The sequence below is a fragment of the Euprymna scolopes genome, chromosome 46, assembly GCF_053919585.1.
Source record: "Euprymna scolopes isolate OS-2025 chromosome 46, ASM5391958v1, whole genome shotgun sequence".
Lineage (NCBI taxonomy): Eukaryota > Metazoa > Mollusca > Cephalopoda > Sepiida > Sepiolidae > Euprymna > Euprymna scolopes.
The window spans coordinates 19240957-19265956 of NC_136527.1; the positions used below are offsets into that span (position 1 = coordinate 19240957).

The 25000-nt window shown below is 37.3% G+C and overlaps 1 protein-coding gene across 3 annotated transcripts in view; it reads left to right on the top strand.

Annotated features, from left to right (window-relative positions):
* The window catches only part of LOC145270497 (transmembrane and coiled-coil domain-containing protein 4-like), a 252081-nt gene that overhangs the window by 89208 nt on the left and 137873 nt on the right, over nucleotides 1-25000 (top strand). For all 3 annotated transcript variants that reach the window (XM_080126157.1, XM_080126159.1, XM_080126158.1), the window contains exon 2: nucleotides 20701-20906. In XM_080126157.1, coding sequence (XP_079982283.1) covers nucleotides 20731-20906 — 176 coding nt within the window. In that variant the 5' untranslated portion in view covers nucleotides 20701-20730. The remainder of the gene's footprint in view (nucleotides 1-20700; nucleotides 20907-25000) is intronic.

Consider the following 25000-nt stretch of genomic DNA (forward strand, 5'->3'; position numbering starts at 1 on the left):
GGTAGGCATAGATAACGAGTGTGGGTAATTGTTGATAGTGGTTCTGGCTTCAAAATGGCGACTATAAATAATGAAACGCTTATCTTCTGGCGATTGCATTTCTTTCACTGACAATCTTCCAAGGCTCACTACTGATTGGAAAATATCTTTTCAACTTTTTTTGTTTATAAAACGAACAAAGTTCAATTATTTAAATAATAAAAAGGTTTAACAAAAGAATACTCTTCTTTTTTTTTAACGAATGCTGTTTAAAAAAAATTATCTGAAGAAATTAGAATGTTTATACATTCAAATATCAACATAAAATTTGTTGCATATTTAGAATTACACTTATTTAATGGGGGTCGTTGGTCATTCTTGTCACTCCAGAACTAAACAAAAGTTTCTCTTAGCTAGTCTCTTATTCCATCATAATACCGCATTCACCCTTTCGTACTGAGGACGTCCTACTTAAAACCCAATTGTTTAAAACATTTTTTATTTACGTGTAAAAACAAAAAAGATAATAATAATGATGATACAATAATTCATTTGTGTCGAGGGCTTTGATATTTGTGTCGAGGGCTTTGATGTTTGGCTTGAAAACCACGAAACGTGGCACAACAGTGACAAATGAAAATGGACTAGTTAGAAACAGTTTTATTTGTCACTTTGAATGCTATTTAGGTCTGACTTTATCCACCAAGATAACTTTATATTTTAGAATATATTTGTTAGTATCTTCTTCCACCATAATACCGCATTCACCCTTTCGTACTGGGGAACGTCCTATATTAGTTCAATTATTTAAACAATAAAAAGGTTTAACAAAACAATACTCTTTTTTTTTTTAACAAAGGCTGTTTAAAAAAAATATTTGAAGAAATTCGAATGTTTATATCAACATAAAATTTGTTGTATATTTAGAATTACACTTGTTAAAAAAAACACAGAAAAAGTATTTATGATGTCGGATGCAGCCCAGTTTTGTTATTCAGGAGTTTGTGCCTTAAGCATCCGACTTCTCTATCCTGACGACTGTCACAGGTTAGCAATACCACTCTTTTTCCTTTGTGTGCATCAGAAAATAAAAATAAGTTCCAGGACTCTACATTGAAAGTGAAACAGTCGAGTGATTTTTCAAAATGGCGACTATAAATACTGAAACGCTTTTCTTTTGGCGATTGTATTTCTTTCACTGACAATCTTCCAACGTTCACTACTGAGTGAAAAATATCTTTTCAACTTTTTTAAAATATAAAACCAAGTTAAATTATTTAAACAATAAAAGTCTAACAGAACAATATACTCGTGTTTAAAATTTTTTTTTTTTTAGCAAAGGATGTTTAAAAAAATATTTGAAGAAATTAGAATGTTTATACCTTCAAGTATCGACAAAATTTTTTTGTATATTTAGAATTACACTTATTTAAAAAAAAAATGTTAATGTACATACTCGTCATAGAACGAAGATGTCATATTCTAAAAATCATGTAGGTTTGGCAAGTAATTTTTCTATTTGGCTAGTAAACGAAGATATTTAGTTGTCAAAGGTCAACTAAAGATAAATTTGTCCATAGAGCCCTGTTTTATTTTTTTTATTGCTGTAAAATTGAACTCAATTGTCCTCAGCATTACGACTTCGCTGTCTGAAGCGTACAAGGTGGAACGCTAAAATTGTCACCCTAAAAAACACGACATGATTCCATTTCTGTCTGATGCACTAGGTGTGTCCGAAATTTCGTGAAAATAGTGAATAATTCGACCCCCTGTCTTTCCAAGCTTATAACTCCTCGAAAAATGTAATTCAAACCCTAATTTTTTTTTCAATTAAAGGACCAAGGTTTCATACCCCCCCCCTAAAAAACGTGTTTTTTTTAAAAAAAGGTTTTAAACTTCGGACTTTACAAGTAAAATTCTAAAAAACAGTTCTTTTTTTGTTTTAAATTTGAATATATTATTTATTGACCTTTTCTCTTCAATTTGTGAGTAAATTAATTATTTACTTTTCGGTGAGTAAATTAATTTTTGTAGGAATTTTTGACATCCCTAACACGAAACTGCGAATAAAATATAAAAAAACTCGTAATTTCTCTTTTAAAAGTGGGTTGTTTATTTTCTTTATGGATTATACTTCCAAAATAAACTATTAAAGTTGTTTTAAAAGTAATAGAAATATTTTTTTTTTTTTTTTTAAAAACAGTAATGAATTTTACGAACTTAATATTTTTCAATTTTTAAACTTAAAAAATCTATCAAAATTTTTCTATTGATTCTATTTTTACGATATTTTCAGGGTCAATGTGAAATTTTATGCTCTTTCCAATAAACTGAATATAATATTTTAGACAAACGTTTTTTTTAATTCACGCCCCGCCCCCATTTTCAAGTGTCTATTAAAAAGTAAATAATTAATTTACTCACCAAAGTTTTATATATCACAAATTGAAGAGAAAAGGTCAATAAATAATATATTCAAATTTAAAACAAAAAAAAAGTAGTGTTTTTTTAGAAATTTACCTGTAAAGTCCGAAGTTTAAAACCTTTTTTTAAAAAAAACTCACGTTGTTTGTTTTTTTGTCTTGTTTTTTTAATGGAACCTTGGTCCTTGCTCCTTTAATTGAAAAAAAAAAATTAGGGCTTGAATTACAGTTTTCGATAGTTATAAGCTTGGAAAGACGGGGTGGAATTATTCACTATTTTTCACGAAATTTCTGACACACCCGCTTGCGTCAGGAAGGGAGGGACGCGTGTTTTTTATGCTGGTCGCCATGGAACTCAACGCCCAAGGAGTCCAAAAGGATGAATAAAAAAGCTCACACTTATGAATCGTTTAAAGACTGAAACAACCTTCCGATTGAATCGACAACTGAATCAATAAGACGCGGAAGGATTTGGATTTATTCACGGATTACGAAGACTGGGTTAATCCCATCGAATAATCTTAGCTTAGATCAATCAAACGTGAGCATCGTCATAGTAGATGCAGTTGTTATACCTAGCTACACTGATGAGGCATAGATAGTAAGAAAACTTACTTTATACCATCTGTATTTATCCGACGTTGTCCGGGAATTGATGTAGAAAAAATTGGGTTTGTTTGTTTCACTCCCTTCACTCCAAACAAGGCATGCTACCCCTTGGACGTAAGGGCCTACTAATTGGGACCATGCCTAAGAAAGATTAAGGTGTTGGGTTACGTTATATTTGAACTTCTGCATATCAGTACAGTTAGGGAAGCAGGCAGCAGGAAGGGAATTAAAAAAAAAAAAATTTTTTTATTACATTTTCACCCCAAACAAGGCACATTGCCACTTTGATGTAGGGGGCTACTATAAGGGGCAGCAACTACTGGAGCACTATGTTGGGATTTGGGCAGCAAGATGTCGGTTCATATTGCACTTGAATTTCTGCATGTCAGTACAGTTAGGGAAGCAGGGACCTGGAATGGAATTCCAGAGTCTAGCGGTTCTGGGGAAGAAATTACTAGACTAGAAAGATCTTTTACATCTAGGGATCTCTACTGTGTGGGGGTAGGATTTAGCTGCCTGTCGGGTTTGTTGAGGGTGTTCACGTCGTGGGAGCACAAGTGTCTGCAGTTCGTCAGAGCATTCACCATTAAAATACTTGTAGAACAGGCAGAGGGATGCAACGTTTCGTTGATGGAACAGAGGCTGAAGCTTAGATGCCAGTTCAGGGCCTATCAGATTGGCGACTCTTTTTTGAACCTTGTCTAGGAGCGAGAGACTAGCAGCAGATGCACCAGCCCAAATGTGACAGCAATACTCCATGCATGGGCGAATGGTGGCCTTATAGAGGTACAGGATACTTTCAGGTGTCAGTAGTTTTCTAGCACAGTAGAGAGAGCCTACCTTTTTCGCAGCGGCCCTGGCAATGTTTTCAATATAATTGTTCCAGCTCATGTTTTCTGTGAACGTTAGGCCAAGCAGTTTGAAAGATGTACTCTCAGACGGGGAGTCACTGGCCATTGCTATTGGTGGCAGAGAAGGTTTCTTGTAATTATTGAAGGAAACCAGTTTAGTCTTGGCAGCATTGAATGTGACCATCCATTTATGTCCCCATTCCACTACAGATTGGAGGTCATCCTCTAGTGTTTTTGCCATTTCTTTAGATATGTGTTCATTTGTTTTCCTGTCATGCCTGTTATAGAGTGTGGTGTCATCAGCATATATACCCATCTCAGAGGCAGTTTTGTTGGGGAGGTCATTAATAAATATTAGCAACAATAGAGGTCCAAGGATAGACCCCTGAGGCACTCCCACATTTATATCACACTGTTTAGATGTACGACCGTTGAGGACAACCTGGATTTTTCTCTTATCTAAGAAGGATTACATTATGTTAAGTATTCTACCAGTGATATCGTATGATCTAATCTTCCTGAGGAGACCCTTGTGCCATACTCTGTCAAAAGCCTTAGATATATCTAGAGCTACTACTCTGCCCTCCCCCGCTTTGTCCAGTGAATGGTATATACGTTCAGAGATTACAGTGAGGATGTCAGCTGTGGAACGGGCTTGTCTAAATCCATATTGTTTGTCAGTCAGAAGTTTAGCATCTGTAAGGTGCCGGACTAGAGCATGGTTAATTATGATCTCAAATATTTTGGCGAAAAGCGAGAGGAGGCTAATGGGGCGATAATTTGATGGGTCAGTTCTTTCGCCAGAATTCTTGAATACTGGTACCACAGAAGCAGTTTTCCAGCAGCCCGGAAAGCAAGAATTCCAGTCTAGCCTTTCTAGGAAAAAAATTATGAGTAGAAAACTTTCTGACATCTAAGGACCTCAACAGTGAAGGGGTGTGATTTTGTTGCTAAGCGGGTTTGTTGGTAATATGTATGTTGAGGGGGCACAAGTGCAATGAGTTCATCAGAACATATTCCATTAAAATACTTGCAAAATAGACACAGGGATGCAACATAGCGGTGATGGGACAGGGGTTGAAGCTAATTTGACAAAGTGGGACCTATTAGATTGGAGATTCTGTTTTGGACCTGTTGTGAAGGAACATAACTGGCTATACACCGGTTACAAACTGTATATATATATTGGACTGTTTGGCAGACAGCGGCAGACAAGCAGTCGCAGTAAGACGGATAGTCTTACGTGTTGATTATCAGACTTTCTTCCCCATACTTGTTACTATGTACTTCTATTTACCTTAGGCGAGCAGCCTTATGTTTCTGTATTATAAATAAACCCCATTACACATACCACTCGGTGTAACTCACGTTTGTCTTTATTTCCTAAGTATTTAGGAATATAACAATGGCGACGAAAGGATGTTCTTTCTCTTAACAGAGATAAATTACCGTACCAAGGACTGTGTACAATGCAAGGATTTTTTGTTTTACGAAAAAAACAAACTACACAAGGATTTTTGACCACGTGCGTCAATGAATTTAAAAATTTTTCCTACCTAAAGTAGCGAAAAGTACGGATTTTTCTTCGTAAAGAACTCACAAGAAATTATAGAAACATGTTCAAGGTAAAGTGGAATTTATATTTATTTTGACAAGTAAAAAAAAAAAAAAAAAAAATGGTCGCAAGTTGAATTCGAAACTACACTAAAGGATTACGAGTTTCGAAAGAAAAAATATAAATACAACGACTATTGTACCATTTTATGCCACGTGGGAACGGCAGCCATATATTTTTTTTTTTTGGAAAATTAATTGTTTGTTATTGCCTTTATATAAATAATTGGAACTATTTGTCGTGGGAAGTAAGAAATATTTTGTGTATGAACTTACGTTGTTGAAAAAAAAAAAAAAAAAAAAAAAAAGAATTATTTTACAAAGCCTGTTGAATTACTATGGATGAACTTTGTTGAAACGTGTTGTGTCTGCATATTGCTACTAATTTACGATATACGTAAATTTACGATTTTTCTTTGGAATTATTGTGTAGAATTCGAAAAGACATTTTTGTACTAGAAGCTAACATGGAACAATTAGCAGAGTTAACTAAGGCTCTAGCCCTTAGCATCCAGGAACAGACAAAAATGACTCAACAATTTTTAGCGCAACAACAACAACAACAACAAATTCAACAACAACAGCTACAGCAACAGCTGCAACAACAACAAGAAAGAACACAAAAAACTTTAGAGGCACAACAAGAACAAACAAACATACTACAACGACAAATGTCGACACAGCAAAAGAATTTAGAAAAGCTAATTCTAACGTCGACCGGGAAGAAGACTAATTTTTCTGCCGAGGGTATTTCAAATTCACTAACGGAATTTCGTTACTCCCCGGATACTGGTGTTACTTTCCCTGCATACTACAGAAGATACGAAACAATTTTTACGAAAAGATGTTTAGACTGGACCGATGAGGAAAAAGTTACCCTGCTACTACAAAAACTGGGTACTGATGAAAACACCAAGTATGCAAATCTAATTCTACCAAAAAAACCGGAGGAGGTTTCGTTCGAGGAAACAATTAGTACCTTGTCGAAAATATTTGATAAAAGGGATAGCCTATTTCACTCTAGATACAAATGTTTGAACATTCAGAAGGCAGAAGCTGAAGACTATCTAGAATATGCTTGCACTGTGAACTGTTTATGCGAATCATTTAAATTGAATGAAATTTCCGCAGACCAATTTAAATGTTTAATCTTTGTACAAGGTCTCACAGCACCAAGGGACAAAGATATACGTTCACGGATCCTAACAATTATGGAGGCGGATCCTAACATAACATTGCAAAAAGTCACTGAAGAGTGTCAACGTCTGATTAACATAAAGAAAGACAACACTCGCATTGAAGAGAAAAATATTTTTAAGGTGCAGCAAGTAAAAAGGCAAGGGGCCACAAGAAAGTCCAGGTTCCAAGAACACAGGATCCTTAAAGGATACAAAGACCCAAAGCTAAAGTGTAAATGTTGTGGTAGTTTAAGACACAACAATAAGACCTGCTGGTTTAGGAACAAAATATGTTATGAATGTGGTCTCAGAGGTCACAAGGGAACATACTGTGCCCAGAAGAAAAGACAAGGGACCGATAATGTAAATACGCTTCGCATGAATAAAGAAAAAAGCTGCGAAAGACGGAAATATGTTGATGTTCGGATAAATGGACATCTGGTTACATTGCTTCTGGATAGCGGTGCAGATATTAGTATTATAAATGAAGATATATGGAAAAGGATAGGTCGACCTGAATTAACGAAAACCAGAAAGACGGCGAGAAGTGTGTGCGGCAAAAGATTAGAGTTCAAGGGAGAATTAAAATGCAAAGTGACATTCGCTAACCAGACTCATAAATCCAAAGTGTACGTCGTACCAGGAAAGAATACATGCCTGTTTGGGGTAGATTGGATTGTCCTGTTTAATTTATGGGAGAAACCCATAAATTCGTTTTGTAACGTTTTAACTGCAGAAAAAGCAAACCAAAGGGAAGACTTCCTGAAGGATTTGAAAACTGAATTTCCCAATGTTTTTGCCGAAGGACTAGGACTCTGTATTAAGACAGAGGCAAAATTTGAATTAAAGAAAAATGCCACTCCAGTATTCAAACCTAAAAGGAATGTGCCTTTTTCAGCGATGGACGCAATCGAAAAAGAGTTGGATAGACTTCAACAACTGGAAGTCATTGAAAAAGTTAACCACACAGATTGGGCAAGTCCAACCGTGTATGTAAAGAAAAAAAATAACAGAATAAGGGTCTGTGGAGATTTTTCAACGGGTTTAAATGACTGTCTATTGGACCATAATTATCCCCTTCCGTCCGCAGAAGATCTGTTCTCTAAGCTTAACGGAGGAAAAATTTTTTCTAAGATAGACCTCTCAGATGCTTACTTGCAAATTAAGATCAGCGATGAATGCTCCAAATACTTAGGCATAAATACTCATAAGGGCATTTTTAAGCTAAAGAGGCTTCCTTTTGGATTAAAGGTTGCTCCTGCTATTTTCCAGCAAATTATGGACACGATGCTGGCAGGGTTGGAATTTTCAATGGCCTACCTTGACGATATCCTAATTAAAAGTGAAAATTTGCAAGATCATAAGAAGCATGTAAAAGAAGTATTCAAAAGAATACAGGAATTTGGTTTTAAATTGAGCCCAGAAAAATGCGATTTTTTTATGAAAAAAATTAAATATCTAGGTCAAATAATCGACAAAGAGGGTCGAAGACCGGATCCACAAAGGACTGAAGCAATTGAAAAGATGCCTGCTCCAGATTCAGTGACAAAATTAAAATCGTTTTTGGGATTAGTTCAATACTATGCAATTTACATCCCTAACATACATAATTTAAGAGCTCCTCTTAACGAGTTACTGAAAAAGGGTGTTAAATGGAACTGGAATAAGGAATGTGAATCTGCTTTCCAAAATATCAAAAGATGTCTACTGTCAGACTTAGCATTGGCACATTTCAATCCAGAAAAGGAACTAATACTAGCAACGGACGCCAGTGATTACGGTGTTGGCGCTGTATTACTTCACAAGTATGAGGATGGTAGGACAAAAGCTATCGCCCATGCTTCAAGAACGTTGGTTGCAGCGGAGAAAAATTACAGCCAAATTGAAAAAGAGGCGCTGTCGATAATATTTGGAATTACAAAGTACAATCGATTTCTCCATGGACGATCTTTTATTTTGCAAACCGACCATAAACCCCTACTTACCATATTTGGATCAAAGAAAGGCATTCCCACACATACTGCGAATCGATTACAGCGATGGGCTGTAACCCTCTTAAACTATCAGTTTAAGATGGAACATGTATCCTCAAAAAAGTTAGGACACGCAGACGCATTATCACGGTTGATCCCTAAAAGAAGTGAAAGTTTCGAAGAAACGGTAATTGCTGCGCTTAAAGACGAAAGTGAATGTACAAGTTCAATGTGTAATATGATACGTGAACTTCCGGTAACTTTCGAAAAAATAAAAAAAGAGGCAGTAAATGACATTTTCATTAAGAAAATGAAAAATCAATTGGGATGGATAAAAAAAAATAAAAAGGTAGATCAAACAATGCCTTTTTCCATCTGTGAAGATGTGCTCATGTATGGTGAGAGGATCGTAATTCCACTAACGTTACAGAGGAAAATTCTGAAGGAATTTCATACAGGTCATCCGGGCATTTCGAGAATGAAATCCCTTATGAGAGGATATGTGTACTGGCCTGGTATGGACAAGGAAGTTGAAAAATGTGTCAAGACATGCAGAGGATGTCAATTAGCAGCTCGAGATCCTCCAGTAAAAACGACGCCATGGCCAAAGACGGACCTACCCTGGTCACGTCTGCATATTGATTATGCGGGACCTATAAATGGTTATTTTTACTTGATTATTGTAGATTCTTTTTCAAAATGGCCAGAAATATTTAAGTTTAGACATCCAACAGCAAAAAACACTGTGAGTGCGCTTAATGAAATTTTTAGCCGTTTTGGAGTGCCAAAAACCTTAGTGAGCGATAATGGAACAGCATTTACTGCTCATGAATTCAAAGAATTCTGTGACTCACTAAATATTCTACATATGACAACACCTGTGTACCATCCACGATCGAATGGGTTGGCCGAAAAATTTGTAGATACGTTTAAAAGGGCACTTAAGAAAAATCTTACTACGGACACAGACGAACAATGTATTCAAACATTTTTAGCAATTTACAGGGTGACACCAAATCCTAATAATAATGTCAATTCTTCCCCGGCTGAGCTAATGTTTGCAAGAAAGATAAGATCTGTCTTCGATAGGCTGCTACCAGAGAAAAAGAAAGTTTTAAAAAAAGAAAACCTTAATACCAAGTGCTTCTCCCCAGGTGAAAATGTATATTTCAAAAATTTTCAAAATGGACGAAATCAGTGGGTTGAAGGTATTATCAAAAAAAGGATTGGGAGCATGGTCTATACCATCCAAGGATTAAGTTTTGTCTGCAAAAGACACAGAAATCAAATACGTCCCAGACTGTCTCCAAATGTGGAAGAGACACCAATGGAAACATTGTGCGATATTTTTGATATACCAAAACCAGCGTGTGTACCGCAAACAATGAATATTTCGCCTGAACCGACCATACGGGCTGGACAGAAACCTTTACCCCGGGTAACGCTGACCAGAAGGAAAAGCGCAAGAAAGAGAAAAGTTACCAGGAGATTAAGCCCTGACCCTAAAAGGAAGAGGTATTTAAGCTAAAATCAGGAAGATTTCAGCTTCAGGGGGAGGTGTTGTGAAGGAACATAACTGGCTATACACCGGTTACAAACTGTATATATATATTGGACTGTTTGGCAGACAGCGGCAGACAAGCAGTCGCAGTAAGACGGATAGTCTTACGTGTTGATTATCAGACTTTCTTCCCCATACTTGTTACTATGTACTTCTATTTACCTTAGGCGAGCAGCCTTACGTTTCTGTATTATAAATAAACCCCATTACACATACCACTCGGTGTAACTCACGTTTGTCTTTATTTCCTAAGTATTTAGGAATATAACAGGACCTATCCAAAAGGGAAAGATTAATGGTAGATGGAGTTGGAGCTTAGTTGAAAATTTTTATTCTTAAGGATTGCACAAACTAACACAAATTCTTGCCTATCATATTTTTCAGTAGTGACCCTTTGTAGCAGCAGTGGTAGCACATGTATGCAAATGACCAAGTAGGTAGTGAGCTTTGATAGCAGTGTCGTATTTTGAGGTAGTGAGCTTTGATAGCAGTGTTGGATTTTGAGGTAGTGAGCTTTGATAGCAGTGTTGGATTTTGAGGTAGTGAGCTTTGATAGCAATGTTGGATTTTGAGGTAATGAGCTTTGATAGCAATGTTGGCTTTTGAGGTAATGAGCTTTGATAGCAGTGTTGGATTTTGAGGTAATGAGCTTTGATAGCTGCATCGTATTTTGAGGTAGTGAGCTTTGATAGCAGTGTTGGATTTTGAGGTAGTGAGCTTTGATAGCAGTGTTGGATTTTGAGGTAATGAGCTTTGATAGCAATGTTGGATTTTGAGGTAGTGAGCTTTGATGGCAGTGTTGGATTTTGAGGTAGTGAGCTTTGATGGCAGTGTTGGATTTTGAGGTAGTGAGCTTTGATAGCTGCGTCGTATTTTGAGGTAGTGAGCTTTGATAGCAGTGTCGGATTTTGAGGTAGTGAGCTTTGATAGCAGTGTTGGATTTTGAGGTAGTGAGTTTTGATAGCAATGTCGTATTTTTAGGTAGTGAGCTTTGATAGCAGTGTTGGATTTTGAGGTACTGAACTTTGATAGCAGTGTCGTATTTTGAGGTAGTGAGCTTTGATAGCAATGTCGTATTTTTAGGTAGTGAGCTTTGATAGCAGTGTTGGATTTTGAGGTACTGAACTTTGATAGCAGTGTTGGATTTTGAGGTAGTGAACTTTGATAGCAGTGTCGTATTTTGAGGTAGTGAGCTTTGATAGCAGTGTCGGATTTTGAGGTAGTGAGCTTTGATAGCAGTGTCGGATTTTGAGGTAGTGAGCTTTGATAGCAGTGTCGGATTTTGAGGTAGTGAGCTTTCATTACAGTGTCAGATTTTGAGGTAGTGAGCTTTGATAATAGTGTCGGATTTAACGACGGACATTGTTAGTTGAAAGTGCTGAATAGTTAACAATTAATAATTTAACCACAATAAAAGAAAAACTGATTTTAAGAAGTTCATTTGAGTATTCGTATAATTTGGATTCATTGGACTACTGTTCTTATCTTAAGTGTCATTTTCACAACGTTTCCACCAATGTAACCTCCGACTTTCTTCAGGAGCATCGTCTCAAACTCAGGAATTTGGACTGAATTTTAAGCGGAGCCCTTCTACTTCAACGGGGTAGCATGCTCTTGTCCCATCAGCCACGACTACATAGAGGTCCTAATTTGCAATTGTATTTTTTGGTTGCCCTCACTGAGGATTGAACCTTCAACTTTCAGGATAATATCACTTTTTACAAATGATTTTTCCAGGTATTCTAACCACTACACTAAGGGCAGACAATTCTAGTACGAATTTTAGGAACCTTAAATTTATGTTTATTCGAGTTGAAATATTACTATTTATTACTAATTATTATTATATAATAATGCATATCTATCTATCTTTTTTTTTTTTACATGGGGTCACCACTTATCAAGGCCCGAAGGCCACTCAGGGATAAGGGTTATTGCGTGTACAGTAATCAATGAGATAGTATTGTAGTAATCATTAGTATTGGGGGTTTTGATAAAGTGTCTTACTTAAGGGGGCGGTTTGTCAGGAGTTTGTTTATGTTGGACTTGAAGACGTCCAAGTTGTAGTCAGGTGGGAAACAGGCAAGCGGCAAAGAGTTCCACTGGCGTGCAGTTCTAAGAAAAAAGCTTTGCTCATGGAATCTATGTTTGGATTTAGGCACAGATAAAGAGTGGGGAAAGTTATTGACAGTAGTTTCAGCCAGACCGGTGTTTCTCGTGAAGATTGGCGAGGGGGGGGACGAGGGATTGGAGCTCAGACGAGCACCTGCCATGGAAATAGCGATAAAACAAAGACAGGCTCGCAACGTCTCTTCTGTGGGAGAGAGGTTGCAGGGAAGAGAACAGGGCATCCCCCCACTAAATCACAAAGTCTATTTTGTACTCTGTCAAGGCAGGATAGGCTGTTTTTAGCAGCTCCTGCCAAGATGTGGCAGCAGTACTCCATCCTTGGACGTATTGGCTTTTATATAGATAGAGAATTGCATCAGCAGTGAGATATCTTCTGGAGCGGTAGAAGGATCCCACCATTTTCCCAGCGTCCCTGGCAACAGATTTGATGTACGTGTTCCATTTCAGATCAGGAGTAAAGGTCAAACCCAGAAGCTTGTCAAAACATGGAGCCTCTCCAAGACGAGAGCCATCCATTTCAGTTGATGCCAGATGGGGATCAGAGCTTTGATGATGTAAAGATAGAAGCTTGGTTTTGGATACATTAAAAATGACCAGCAACCTCTTCCCCCATTGTACCACATACTCAAGATCAGAGGAGAGAGAATTAGAAAGAACTTACGGCCTATCTATCTATCTATCTATCTATATATATATATATATATATATATATATATATATATATATCATTCAAACACTACCGTGTTTGAATATATGGTTAAGTGTTAGTTTTAGTCATTTAGAACTGCTTTAAAGCTTCACCGCTCACTCATTTTTCGACCAAATTTCAAACAATTGTTACAGTTTATAGATCACCTTCTCAGCTTGTGAAAAAAAATGGCGTTCAAAATCATAAAATATGTAAGGAGGTAAGTGACGCTTTTTATGACTGGGTTTCATAGCGACTACTGTTGCTACTAATTCACTAATGAAAGCATGAAAGGGAGATAATTGGGGGTATAAATGGAAATGGAAGCATAGTAATGCCTTTTTTAACCAGGTTACTTACTAAAACCAGCCCATATATCTATTTACCAAATTACACATGACTCAAAACTTACTGTTTTTACCCGTACTATATTTGCACTCGCATCTCATGCCCTGCTATCATCTAAAATATAGCTTGGGCACAACTCGTAGTTCAATTCTTAACACCTACTCACACTCTAATATTATACTAGACCCAAGCTCACATGAATAAAAAAAAAAAATAAATAAATAAAAATAAAAGGAAAAAATAAAAAATATATACAAAAGAGAAAGCCTCAAACCACATTATTTCCTCCTAACAAGCCTCCTTACAATCATAGTTGCTTACACTGCATGAGCTCTACTCAACCTCTTTATCCAGTAACAATGAAATAACAATGTCCCTAATCCACTTTGAGGAGTGTAACTATTTTAGCAGATATAACCTCTACAAACTAACCCAATAACATTAACTAACCACGCGGGGTCGCAGAAATACCTGGATTAGAACCCAGGCGCGGAGCAAACCCTCTCAGTGGTGACGGACCCAGTAGATCTTTCCAGATCATCCGTCTAGGAGAAGGAAAACTCTGAAACCAAACCAAAGAGGAGGGAGGCCTCTTCAGTCTTGGATGACAATCTTCCTAGAGCTGGTGACTCAATCAAATTACCGGTCTGCAAACCTAAAATGCTTAAGGAGTAGATAGGTCCTGCCTATCGCCCGGCTTCCATACTCCTTCTTTGCCTATTAGTCAGGCGCAGAGATACTATCACAGTGATTCGACAGAAACACCCAGTGGTAGATCTTGTTTCTTGTCTAGGGCAATGAATGCCGTTTCCCCACTCCCGACACACCCCACCCCTAAAGCTGGGCACTTGAGAATGCTTGAGTACCACATATGCCTGAGCAACTAGATTGGGTTGACCTTCCTCCGATGGGTTGAGGGTACCGGATTGACAGTTACTGGCTGCTGTTTCCGACTGGTAGTATAGGAGCCCTAACTCTTTGGTAGCGCTTAGAGCGGCTGCTCCATCAACAGTTGAATAATATCGGGATGTTTGCAGTGCCATGGCGCGCATGGAAAGGGACCCTGCACTCATCCCCGGTGGGCTTTCCTGAGGCCACAGTCCTAGTTGATGGAGGGTCAGCTGATGGTCTACTTGTGATGCATGTGTGATATTCTGCATAACCTCCTGTTCGGCTTCCCCTAACCCAACTGAAACTCGTTAAAAAACATGATGACAGTACAATCTAAAAATAAGCTTAAACCAGGCTTAGGGTCAAACAAATCCAACTTGCCTCCTCCCTTGAGGCTTGCATTCACAAATATCCGTGGGCTTAGAACTAATTTAGCTGATGTTGAAGCATTTCTCCTAACAAATACCCCGGATATCTTAGCACTAAGTGAGACTAACCTACACTCCTCCATCCCCTCTAACTACTTTAACATGCCTGGATATCTCCCACTCTGCCGTAAGGACTCTGACAGACATATGCACGGACTTGGAGTTTACATTCGTAATACCCTTCCCTTGACTAGAGAAACAAACCTAGAAACGGATGATCAAGCCTTTATGCGCTTTAGACTAAGCATGCAACACAACATTAGCTACTTTTACTTTCTCTACCGCTCTCCCTCGACCCAAGACTGCACCATAATAAACAAAGTATCTGACAGCATAGACACAGCACTCTCCTTCGACACTAGCGCCCAAGTACATGTATTTGGCGACTTTAATGTCCATCACAAAAACTGGCTTGGATTCTCTACTTACACAGATGCAGCAGGCAGCGCAACTCATAGCTTCTCTGTATCTCACTCCCTAGCGCAAATTGTTACTTTTCCAACCCGCTTCCCTGATCAGGAAGAACAACACGCATCACTATTAGATCTGTTTTTGACCACAGTTCCTGATGATTGTGTAACGAAAGCCGACAGCCCACTTGGGAACGCTGATCATGCGGTGATAATGGTTGAAATCGCCCTAAACTCTAGACCCAAAACTGAAGAGCCAGTGCTCAAAACAACGAGATATTATAAAAAGGCTGACTGGGAAGCTATCAGAGATCTTATCAGAGACGCCCCATGGGGAAATATTTTTTCTCTTCCTGCTGAACAGTGTGCAACCGAGACCACTGAATGGTTCAAAATTGCAATCGAAGCGCATGTTCCCATGCGGAAATTCTATAGCAAGCCCCACTCTCCCCAATGGTTTACTTCGACTTGCGCAACTGCCATTGCTCAAAGGCAGCGTGCATTCCGCAGGTTTAATCGACATAAGTCCAGTTCAAACAGACAGAAGTACATAGAAGCTAGAAGTAACGTTAAGAAAGAAATAGTGACAGCTAAGAGGGAATTTACGGAAACCACGAAAAAACGCATCGAAGCACAAAAACTAGGAACTCGTGACTTCTGGAAAATCTACAACAGTGTAGTAAATAATGGGCAATCAACAATTCCCCCACTAACCAACAATCACGAGGTTCTTTGCTCAGCAACCGAGAAGGCTAACATGCTTGCCAGTCGGTTTGCCTCAAACTTCACACTGGACCCTCTAAACCACCCCCTACCTCAATTTCCTATGCGGACAGACGCCACGCTAGACGACCTGAAAATCACCCCTGCTCAGGTGCATGCTATCATAAAAAACCTTGACACTTCCAAAGCATGTGGACCCGACCTCATCCCAGCTGTGCTATTAAAAAAGTGCTCAGCCGAAGTAGCTCCAGTTCTCTCCAAACTCTACAACAAATGCCTTAATGAATCTTGCTTTCCGAGCTGTTGGAAAACTGCTTCTGTAGTACCAGTATTCAAGAATTCTGGCGAAAGAACTGACCCATTAAATTATCGCCCTATTAGCCTCCTCCCACTTTTTGCCAAAATATTTGAGACCTTAATTAACCATGCTCTAGTCCAGCACCTTACAGATGCTAAACTTCTGTCCGACCGTCAATATGGATTTAGACAAGCCCGTTCCACGGCAGACATCCTCACTGTAATCTCTGAACGCATATACCATTCACTGGACAAAGCGGGAGAGGGCAGAGCGGTAGCTCTAGATATATCTAAGGCTTTTGACAGGGTATGGCATGAGGGTCTCCTCAGGAAGATTAGATCTTACGGTATCACTGGTAGAATACTTAACGTAATTAAATCCTTCTTAGATAAGAGAAAAATCCAGGTTGTCCTAGACGGTCGTACATCTAAACAATATGATATAAATGCGGGAGTGCCCCAAGGATCTATCCTGGGACCTCTGCTGTTCCTGATATTCATAAATGACCTCCCCGACAAGATTGCCTCTGAGATGGGGATATATGCTGATGACACCACACTCTATAGCAGGCACGACAGGAAAACAAACGAACATATATCTAAAGTAATGGCAGAAACACTAGAGGATGACCTCCAATCAGTAGTGGAATGGGGACAAAAATGGATGGTAACGTTCAATGCCACCAAGACAAAACTGGTTTCATTCAATAATCACAAGAAACCTTCTCTACCACCTATAGCAATGGCCAACGACTCTTTATCTGAGAGTACGTCTCTCAAGCTCCTTGGCCTAACGTTCACTGGAAACATGAGTTGGAACAGTTACATCGAGGGCATTGCCAGGGCCGCTGCAAGGAAGGTGGGCTCTCTCTACCGTGCTAGAAAACTTTTAACACCCGAAAGTATCCTGTACCTCTATAAGGCCACTATTCGCCCATGTATGGAGTATTGCTGTCATATTTGGGCCGGTGTATCGGCTACTAGTCTCTCGCTCCTTGACAGGGTTCAAAAGAGTCGCAAATCTGATAGGCCCTAAACTAGCATCAAAACTTCAGCCTCTGTCCCATCGTCGAAACGTTGCATCCCTCTGCCTGTTCTACAAGTACTATAATGGTGAATGCTCTGAAGAACTGCAAGCACTTGTGCCCCCACGACGTGAACACCCTCGACAGACCCGACAAGCTGCAAAATCCCACCCCCACACTGTAGAGATCCCTAGATGTAAAAGATCCTTCTACTCCAGTAGTTTCTTCCCCAGAACTGCTAGACTTTGGAATTCCATTCCGGGTCACTGCTTCCCCAACTGTACTGACATGCATAAATTCAAGTGCAACGTGAACCAACATCTCGCTGCCCTAATCCCTACATAGTACCCCAGTAGATGTTTCCCCTGATAGTAGCCCCTACACCAAAGTGGCAATGTTTATATATATGTTTATATTATATATTATTTTAATTGGAATTTTATTATTGAGATGAGTATTATTTATATTAATTTATTTATTGCGGACTGTTATTCTCATCTTTATTAGTTGTTATTTCACGACGTTTCAGCCAACTATTCCTCTGGTCTTCGTCAGGTGGTAACCGCGACAGATAGGAGCTCTGAATCTCCGAACTGAATCCTCAGCAATTACTGCCTTCCATAGTTGTCGTCTCGTCACGTTTTGGCCAAGTAATCCTCTGGCCGGCTTTGGGTAGGATTGAATTGAAACCACTATCCTCAGACAGTTCTGACCTAGAACCGTAGAGATTCAACGTCTTTATCCACTCTTTATCTGTGCTTAAATCAAAACGCGGATTCCATGAACAAAGCTTCTTTCTTAGAACTGCACGCCTGTGGAACTCTGTTCCGTCTGCCTGCTTCCCACCTGATTACAACTTGGATGTCTTCAAGTCCAACGTTAACAAATTCCTAATGAACCGCCCTCTTAAGTAAACACTTCATTAAATCTCCACACTAACATACTGTACTTGCAATAACCCTTATCCCTGAGTGGCTTCCAGGTCTTGATAAGTGGTGACCACCTTGTAAAAAAAAAAAATTAGTGTTTTATTTATTATCTGATCTGCTATGGTCCGTACCGAATGGTACATATATTATTTTTAATTGGAATTCATTATTAGATGAGTATTATTTATTTATTTATTACATAATATTTTATTATTTCTAAACCTAAGTCGTCTGAGTTAAAATTCCTCAGTTAGATTTTAACATAAATATTTTAGCCAAACATTCCTTTCTTTTAAAACATTCTCTCTGCATATCTTTTTATATATTATTTACTTGGAATTCATTATTGAGCTGAGTATTATTTATTTATTTATTTATTGTGGACTATTATCCTCATCTTTTCTTAGTTGCTATTTCACGACGTTTCGGCCAACTATTCCTCTGACCTTCATCAGTGAATGGCTGATAAAGATGGAAGTCTCTTTTGAAATTCTGCGAAACTTGTTTGCAATTGTCGTCTCATTTGGATTCATCGGACTACTGTTCTCATTTTCAGTGTGATTTTCACAACGTTTCAGTTGATGTAAGCTCTGACCTTCTTCAGGTGTATCTTGCCGAACTCGTGAATGTTTCTGCTGAACTCGTCGAAGGTGGATATCGAATGAAATCACAGCTGAAACAATTATGCACATATGTATTCAACAATGTTTCTATGACTTAAAGGATTCATTTATTCACATGAAATCAGTTTGCGTTTTTTTTTCCACATGCTTAACTTCTTTTAAAACTTTTACTACTTTGTAAAGAGAAATGGGATCAAAAAGAGAGGAGAGGGTGATAGAAAGAGAAAGAGAGAGGGGAAAGAGAGAGAGAGAGGGAAAGATCACTGGAGAGAGAGAGAGTAAGAGAAAGGAGAGAAACAAAAGGTAAACTACACTTCCCCGTATTTGGTAAAGAGAAATGGGATCAAAAAGAGAGGAGAGGGTGATAGAAAGAGAAAGAGAGAGAGGGGAGACAGAGAGAGGGAAAGATCTATAGAGAGAGAGGGAGAGAGAAAGAGAGAGAGAGTAAGAGAGAGGAGAGAAACAAAAGGTAAACTACACTTCCCCGTTTTGGTAAAGAGAAATGGGATCAAAAAGAGAGGAGAGGATGATAGAAAGAGAAAGAGAGAGGGGAGAGAGAGAGAGAAAATGAAAGATCACTGGAGAGAGAGAGAGAGAGAGAGAGTAAGAGAGAGGAGAGAAACAAAAGATAAACTACACTTCCCCGTTTTGGTCCTCGATGAGTGAACGGGAAATCCTTCAAGTGGATTGTCAAGAGTGAAGCAACGCTAAGAAAGTGCGCCTACTTTTCGACGCGGTGATTGGAATTTTCTGAAATGGTCAAACTTTTATCCGAACTATTCAACCCGAATTCTACGCTCTTTCATAGAAGCTGGAAGTGCGTGAACCAGCACAAAAGCGACGATGACGATTATCTAACCTTTGCGTCCATGGTAAATAAACACTGCGATGATGTCCATATATCTGACTTATCGGCAGACGACTTCAAGTGTTTAATTTTTGCGCAGGGTTAAGTCTCACCCAAAAACGCTGAGATTAGACGACGTGTTCTCTTTATGGCTTACTTGTAGTTTCATTAAATACTTTGCAAGCAAAATCCGAGTCCGCATTTTGCATATACCTATTCTCTGATGAGAAGGAAAGTATTTCTTTTGAAACTCTGCAGATTAAGGACTATCCACTTAATTTGTGTTTCCTTTTTGAAAATTAAATGTGTTTTTAACCCTTGTTAAAGTGTTTTAATATGTTTTATTAATTATTTCTTATATATATATATATGAACAAAGGATTAATAAAATATGTTAAAAGACATCTTGAAAAAGAGTTAAAAACATATTTAATTTTAAAAAAGGAAGCACAAGATAAGTGGATAGTCCTTAATCCACGGAGTTTCGAAGAAATACTCTCCTTCTCATCAGAGGGCAGGAATTAGCAAAATGCAGGATCGGATTTTGCATATAAAAGTATTTAATGAAACTACAAGTAAGTCAAAGATCTTACTTGGTTAAAAAAAGGGTGAGGTAAGGGGAACAGGAGGCAAAAGAAAAATAATAAAAAGATTTCACATGAATGGATAGTCCGGTGAAGGGTAAAGATCCAAAAATGGTAAAATCCAAAACGGTCGAATTTAAAATTTCAATCCACTGGGTAAATTCCAAATGGTCCAAAATCATTCAAAAGGCAAAGTTCCTTGGAAAAAAGCGCAAATGGAATGAATTCCAAATCATTAAAAGAAAAGTACTAGAGATAATATTTGAAACACGTCTGTCAAGGCTGGATGAATCAAAAAAATTTATAAGCTCTATTTCCTTTTAGGTTTTATTGAGCTTTTTATATCTGGCTGAGTTTATTTTACTTGTAAATATTAACTCTTTAATATTTATAATATATTTTAAGTTTACCATTTTGATTACCTTAGTAAACTTATTGTAACTTTTATTTTTTATATATATATATTAGTAAAAAATAGCTACGGGCTGAAATGCTAGTAGGCTGAAAAAAACATAAATTAGTATCAAATGTTATTTAATTAAATTTACTTTTTGCCCATATTTCAATTGTTTTTCTTTCTGTATTTCAGATATAGAATGCAGTAGGCAGCTATCTCCTCATGGAGGGAGAATCAGAAGCCGATCCAGGGATCAAAGATGAGACGGCGTCTCCTTCTGTCGCTACGCCCATTGCCGTGGTGCCTGTCACAAAGCAGATGTCGGATGCTGCCCAGTTTTCTTATTCAGGAGTTTGTGCCTTAAGCCTCCGACTTCTCTATCCTGACGACTGTCACAGGTTAGCAACGCCACTCTTTTTCCTTTACGTGCATCAGAAAATAAAAACAAGTTCATACGCCTCGTCATCAGGGTTCGTATTGTTGTTATGACATGATACTTAAACTTTCGACTTCTCTATGCTGACAACTGTTACAGGTTAGCAATACAACTCTTTTTCTGCTACATGCATCAGAAAATGAAAACAAGTTTATATGCCTCGTCACCAGAATTTTTACTGTTGCTATGGTATGATTTTTAACCCTCCAACTTCCCTATCCTGACGACTGTCACAGGTTAGCAACACCACTCTTTTTCCTTTACCATCTATCCATAGCCCTTGAGACCCTGGAGGGGTATTGGCCCTTTACAACTTTGTAAATGCTTTTGTAGCAACTGAGTTCTTTTTACGGGGTGAGGGTATTGGCCCCACACCCTTGTCATGTCCCTGTAACTAACATAAAGAAAGAAGAGACAATTGGTTATCGAAAAAAGATCTCATTGATTTACTGTCAAAGCACACTGCTTGTTGAAAGAAAAAGACATTGCATATTTTTTTTTCTTTTCTCCTGTTCAGTTTAAATAAATTCCAAACACAAGGTAAAAGATTATTTTTTGAAATGAAAATCCAAAATTATGTCTGAGTCAATTATTTGTTGCGATGGTATTCATGACTACCCAACGATATGGAAAAAATGGCTTTACAGAGTTTGAACCTATAGACCATGTCTTACAAAAAAAAAAAAACACTCTATCAACTTACCCACAGTAGAATTTTCATGGCCCATTGTTCTATCATTGTTGCTAAGTGACGATATGGAAAAAATGGCTTTACTGATGATAGATAAATTAAAATAACGGTTTCGATTATCAGTATTTATTGGGGGTATTCTGAGACAAAACTTAATTAAGATCACTCCCAGACTTATGCACTAAAGTTCTGTAAATTTTAAAGAAAATCTGTTCAGCCGTTTCGGAGTCTATAAGGAACGAACTCCCACACACAAAGTTGCATTTATATAATTGTAACTAACTCCAAATAATTTACGTGACTAAAATAAGATTTGACTCACGGCCTAATATTATAAACTCTCAATAAAATTGAAGATATATATATATATATATATGTATATATGTATATATATACATATATATATATATATATATATATATATATGTATATATATAAACGTAAATTTGCAAGTTATAAAATTCTTTGCAGTTAATAAAAAAATATTAAGAAATTTACGTGCAGAGTTTGAACCTACAGATCACGTCTTACAAAAAAAAAAAAAAAAACACGCTATTAACTTACCCACGATAGAATTTTCATGACCCGTTGTTCTATCATTGTTGCTAAGTGACGATATGGAAAAAATGGCTTTTCTGGTGATAGATAAATTAAAATAACGGTTTCGATTATCAGTATTCATTGGGGGTATTCTGAGACAAAACTTAATTAAGATCACTCCCAGACTTATACACTAAAGTTCTGTAAATTTTAAAGAAAATCTGTTCAGCCGTTTCGGAGTCTATAAGGAACTAACACACACACACACACACACACACACACACAAAGTTGCATTTATATAATTGTAGATAGAAAGATCATGTTTTTTTTTTTTGCTTTTTAGAGTGATATCTAACTCTAAATAATTTACGTGACTAAAATAAGATTTGACTCACGGCCTAATATTATAAACTCTCAATAAAATTGAAGTTATAGCAAGTGCTTTTACACACCCTAACCCCAACCCTAACCCGACTGCTTTACGGTTGTAAGATATATGATCCCTGTCAGGACTCCATATTGCTAGTGAAACAGTCGCATTCGCGAGTGTTTTTTCAAAGTGACAACGAGAAATAATGAAACATTTATCTTTTGACGATTGCATTTCTTTCACTGACAATCTTCCAAAACTGAGTGAAAAATAACTTTTCAACTTTTTGAAAATATAAAACTAAGTTAAATTATTTAAACAATAAGAGCGACAAATGAATATATCGGAAACAGTTTTATTTGTCATCTTCAGTGCTATTTAGGTCTGACTTTATCCACCAAGATAACTTTATATTTTGAAATATCTCTGTTAAATTAATGCAGTTATCGTGGAGGGCTCTACATTGCGAGTGAAACAGTCGCATCTGCGGTTGCTTTTTCAAAATGGCGACTAGAAATAATGAAACGCTTATCTTTTGGCGATTGTATTTCTTTCACTGACAATCTTCCAAGGCTCACTACTGAGTGGAAAACATCTTTGCAACTTTTTTTGTTTATAAAACAAACAAAGTTCAATTATTTAAACAATAAAAAGGTTTAACAAAAGAATACTCTTCTTTTTTTTTAACGAAGGCTGTTTAAAAAAAAACATCTGAAGAAATTAGAATGTTTATACGTTCAAGTATCAACATAAAATTTGTTGCATATTTAGAATTACATTTATTAAAAAATTTAAAAAAATAGAAAAATGTTAATGGAGGGCTCTACATTGTGAGTCAAACATACCCATTCCTGTGTCTCGATACATCTTCTATCATTATATGTAATCAGTTTTTTAAAATAGTCAACCATATAGGAGCCTATTCGTGACCAGACACACACACACACACACACACACACACACACACACACACACACACACACACACACACACACATTCAGCTTTATATTATAGATTTACTAGCAGGGGTGCCCGGCGTTGCTCGGGTGTTTGGAGGTGTATGCTGTGCAAAAAAAGCAAAAAAACAAAAAAAATGGTTAATTTTTAAAAATTTGACCCCTATTATGACCCCTTAAAATTTATTGTTTCGGGCTCAAATCACTTTATTAAGTTAGATCCAGCTTCAAGGAACCTATATCTAAAATTTCAAGTGTCTAGACCCAAAATTGTCGGAGGAGTTTGGTAGAGTTCTTAAAGGTCAAATCGTTGAAATTTGACCCCTTAACAGCCAAATTTCTGGCTGACACCCGTCACATCGATTTTCCCAAATCTCAGTACCCGGTATTTCAAATTTCGAGTCTATAGACTAAAAATTGACAGAGTTATTGCGTAGGGAAATGTACACAGACAGACAGACACACAGACACACAGACACACAGACAGACAGACAGACACGTTCACTTTTATAGATATATAGATTAATTAATAATTACTACGTGCATAAAAGTCAGTCATCTACAGGGTGGCCGAAAAGTCCCAGGACTCTATTTTTAATATTTTAATGCTGTTAAATATGATTGACCACTAAATTACTCTAGTTGTTTTCTGCTTTGTTTCTAATAAAGTTCTCTTTTTTTTTGTTGAATATATATGTTTTCTGTGTGTTTCATTAAAAAATACTGTGTTTTATTAAAAATACATGTATAGTGTCCTGGGACTTTTCGGCCACCCTGTATATACATGCATGTTTCAGAGTTTACTCTTCATCAGTATAGCTAGACTTTTATTGACAAGGATCGAACCACGCAACCATTAGTACGGAATCGCTAATAAAAAATATAAATAAAAATTTAATAAAAATTTAAGTTTAAAAAAAAATCGGGTTTAGAATAGAGACAATTTTTTATTTTTGTACCTTTTCTTCACGTTAAAAAACGACCCTGGTGTCTAACTCTGTCCCGTGGGGAGGCATAGTAAATAGGTACATTATGTAACCAGACTTTGTGGAAGCATCCTCTAGATTATGTAGCCAGACTTTGTGGACACCCTGTATATATATATATATATATATATATATTTGTAGTCATCGACATATAGTCCTGTTTCGTTGTATCACAACTCATCAGTGCCACTAGACTAGCATCACTCCCAAGCCAAGGATTGAACCTAGAACCGTCGTGTTGACAGTCGGCAGTTCTCCCACTCGGCCATGGAATCGACGCCCGTAAATAACTCGTCGGAATGCCTATTTAAATAGACACCCGCCACCACTTTTATAGTGCTCAAATCGCCTGTTCGTAAACAAACAAACAACGAGCTTCGCATATGCATATATATATATATATATATATATATATATATATAAATATATATATAAATATATATATATATATATAAATATATAAATATATATATAAATATATATATATATATAAATATATATATATATATATAA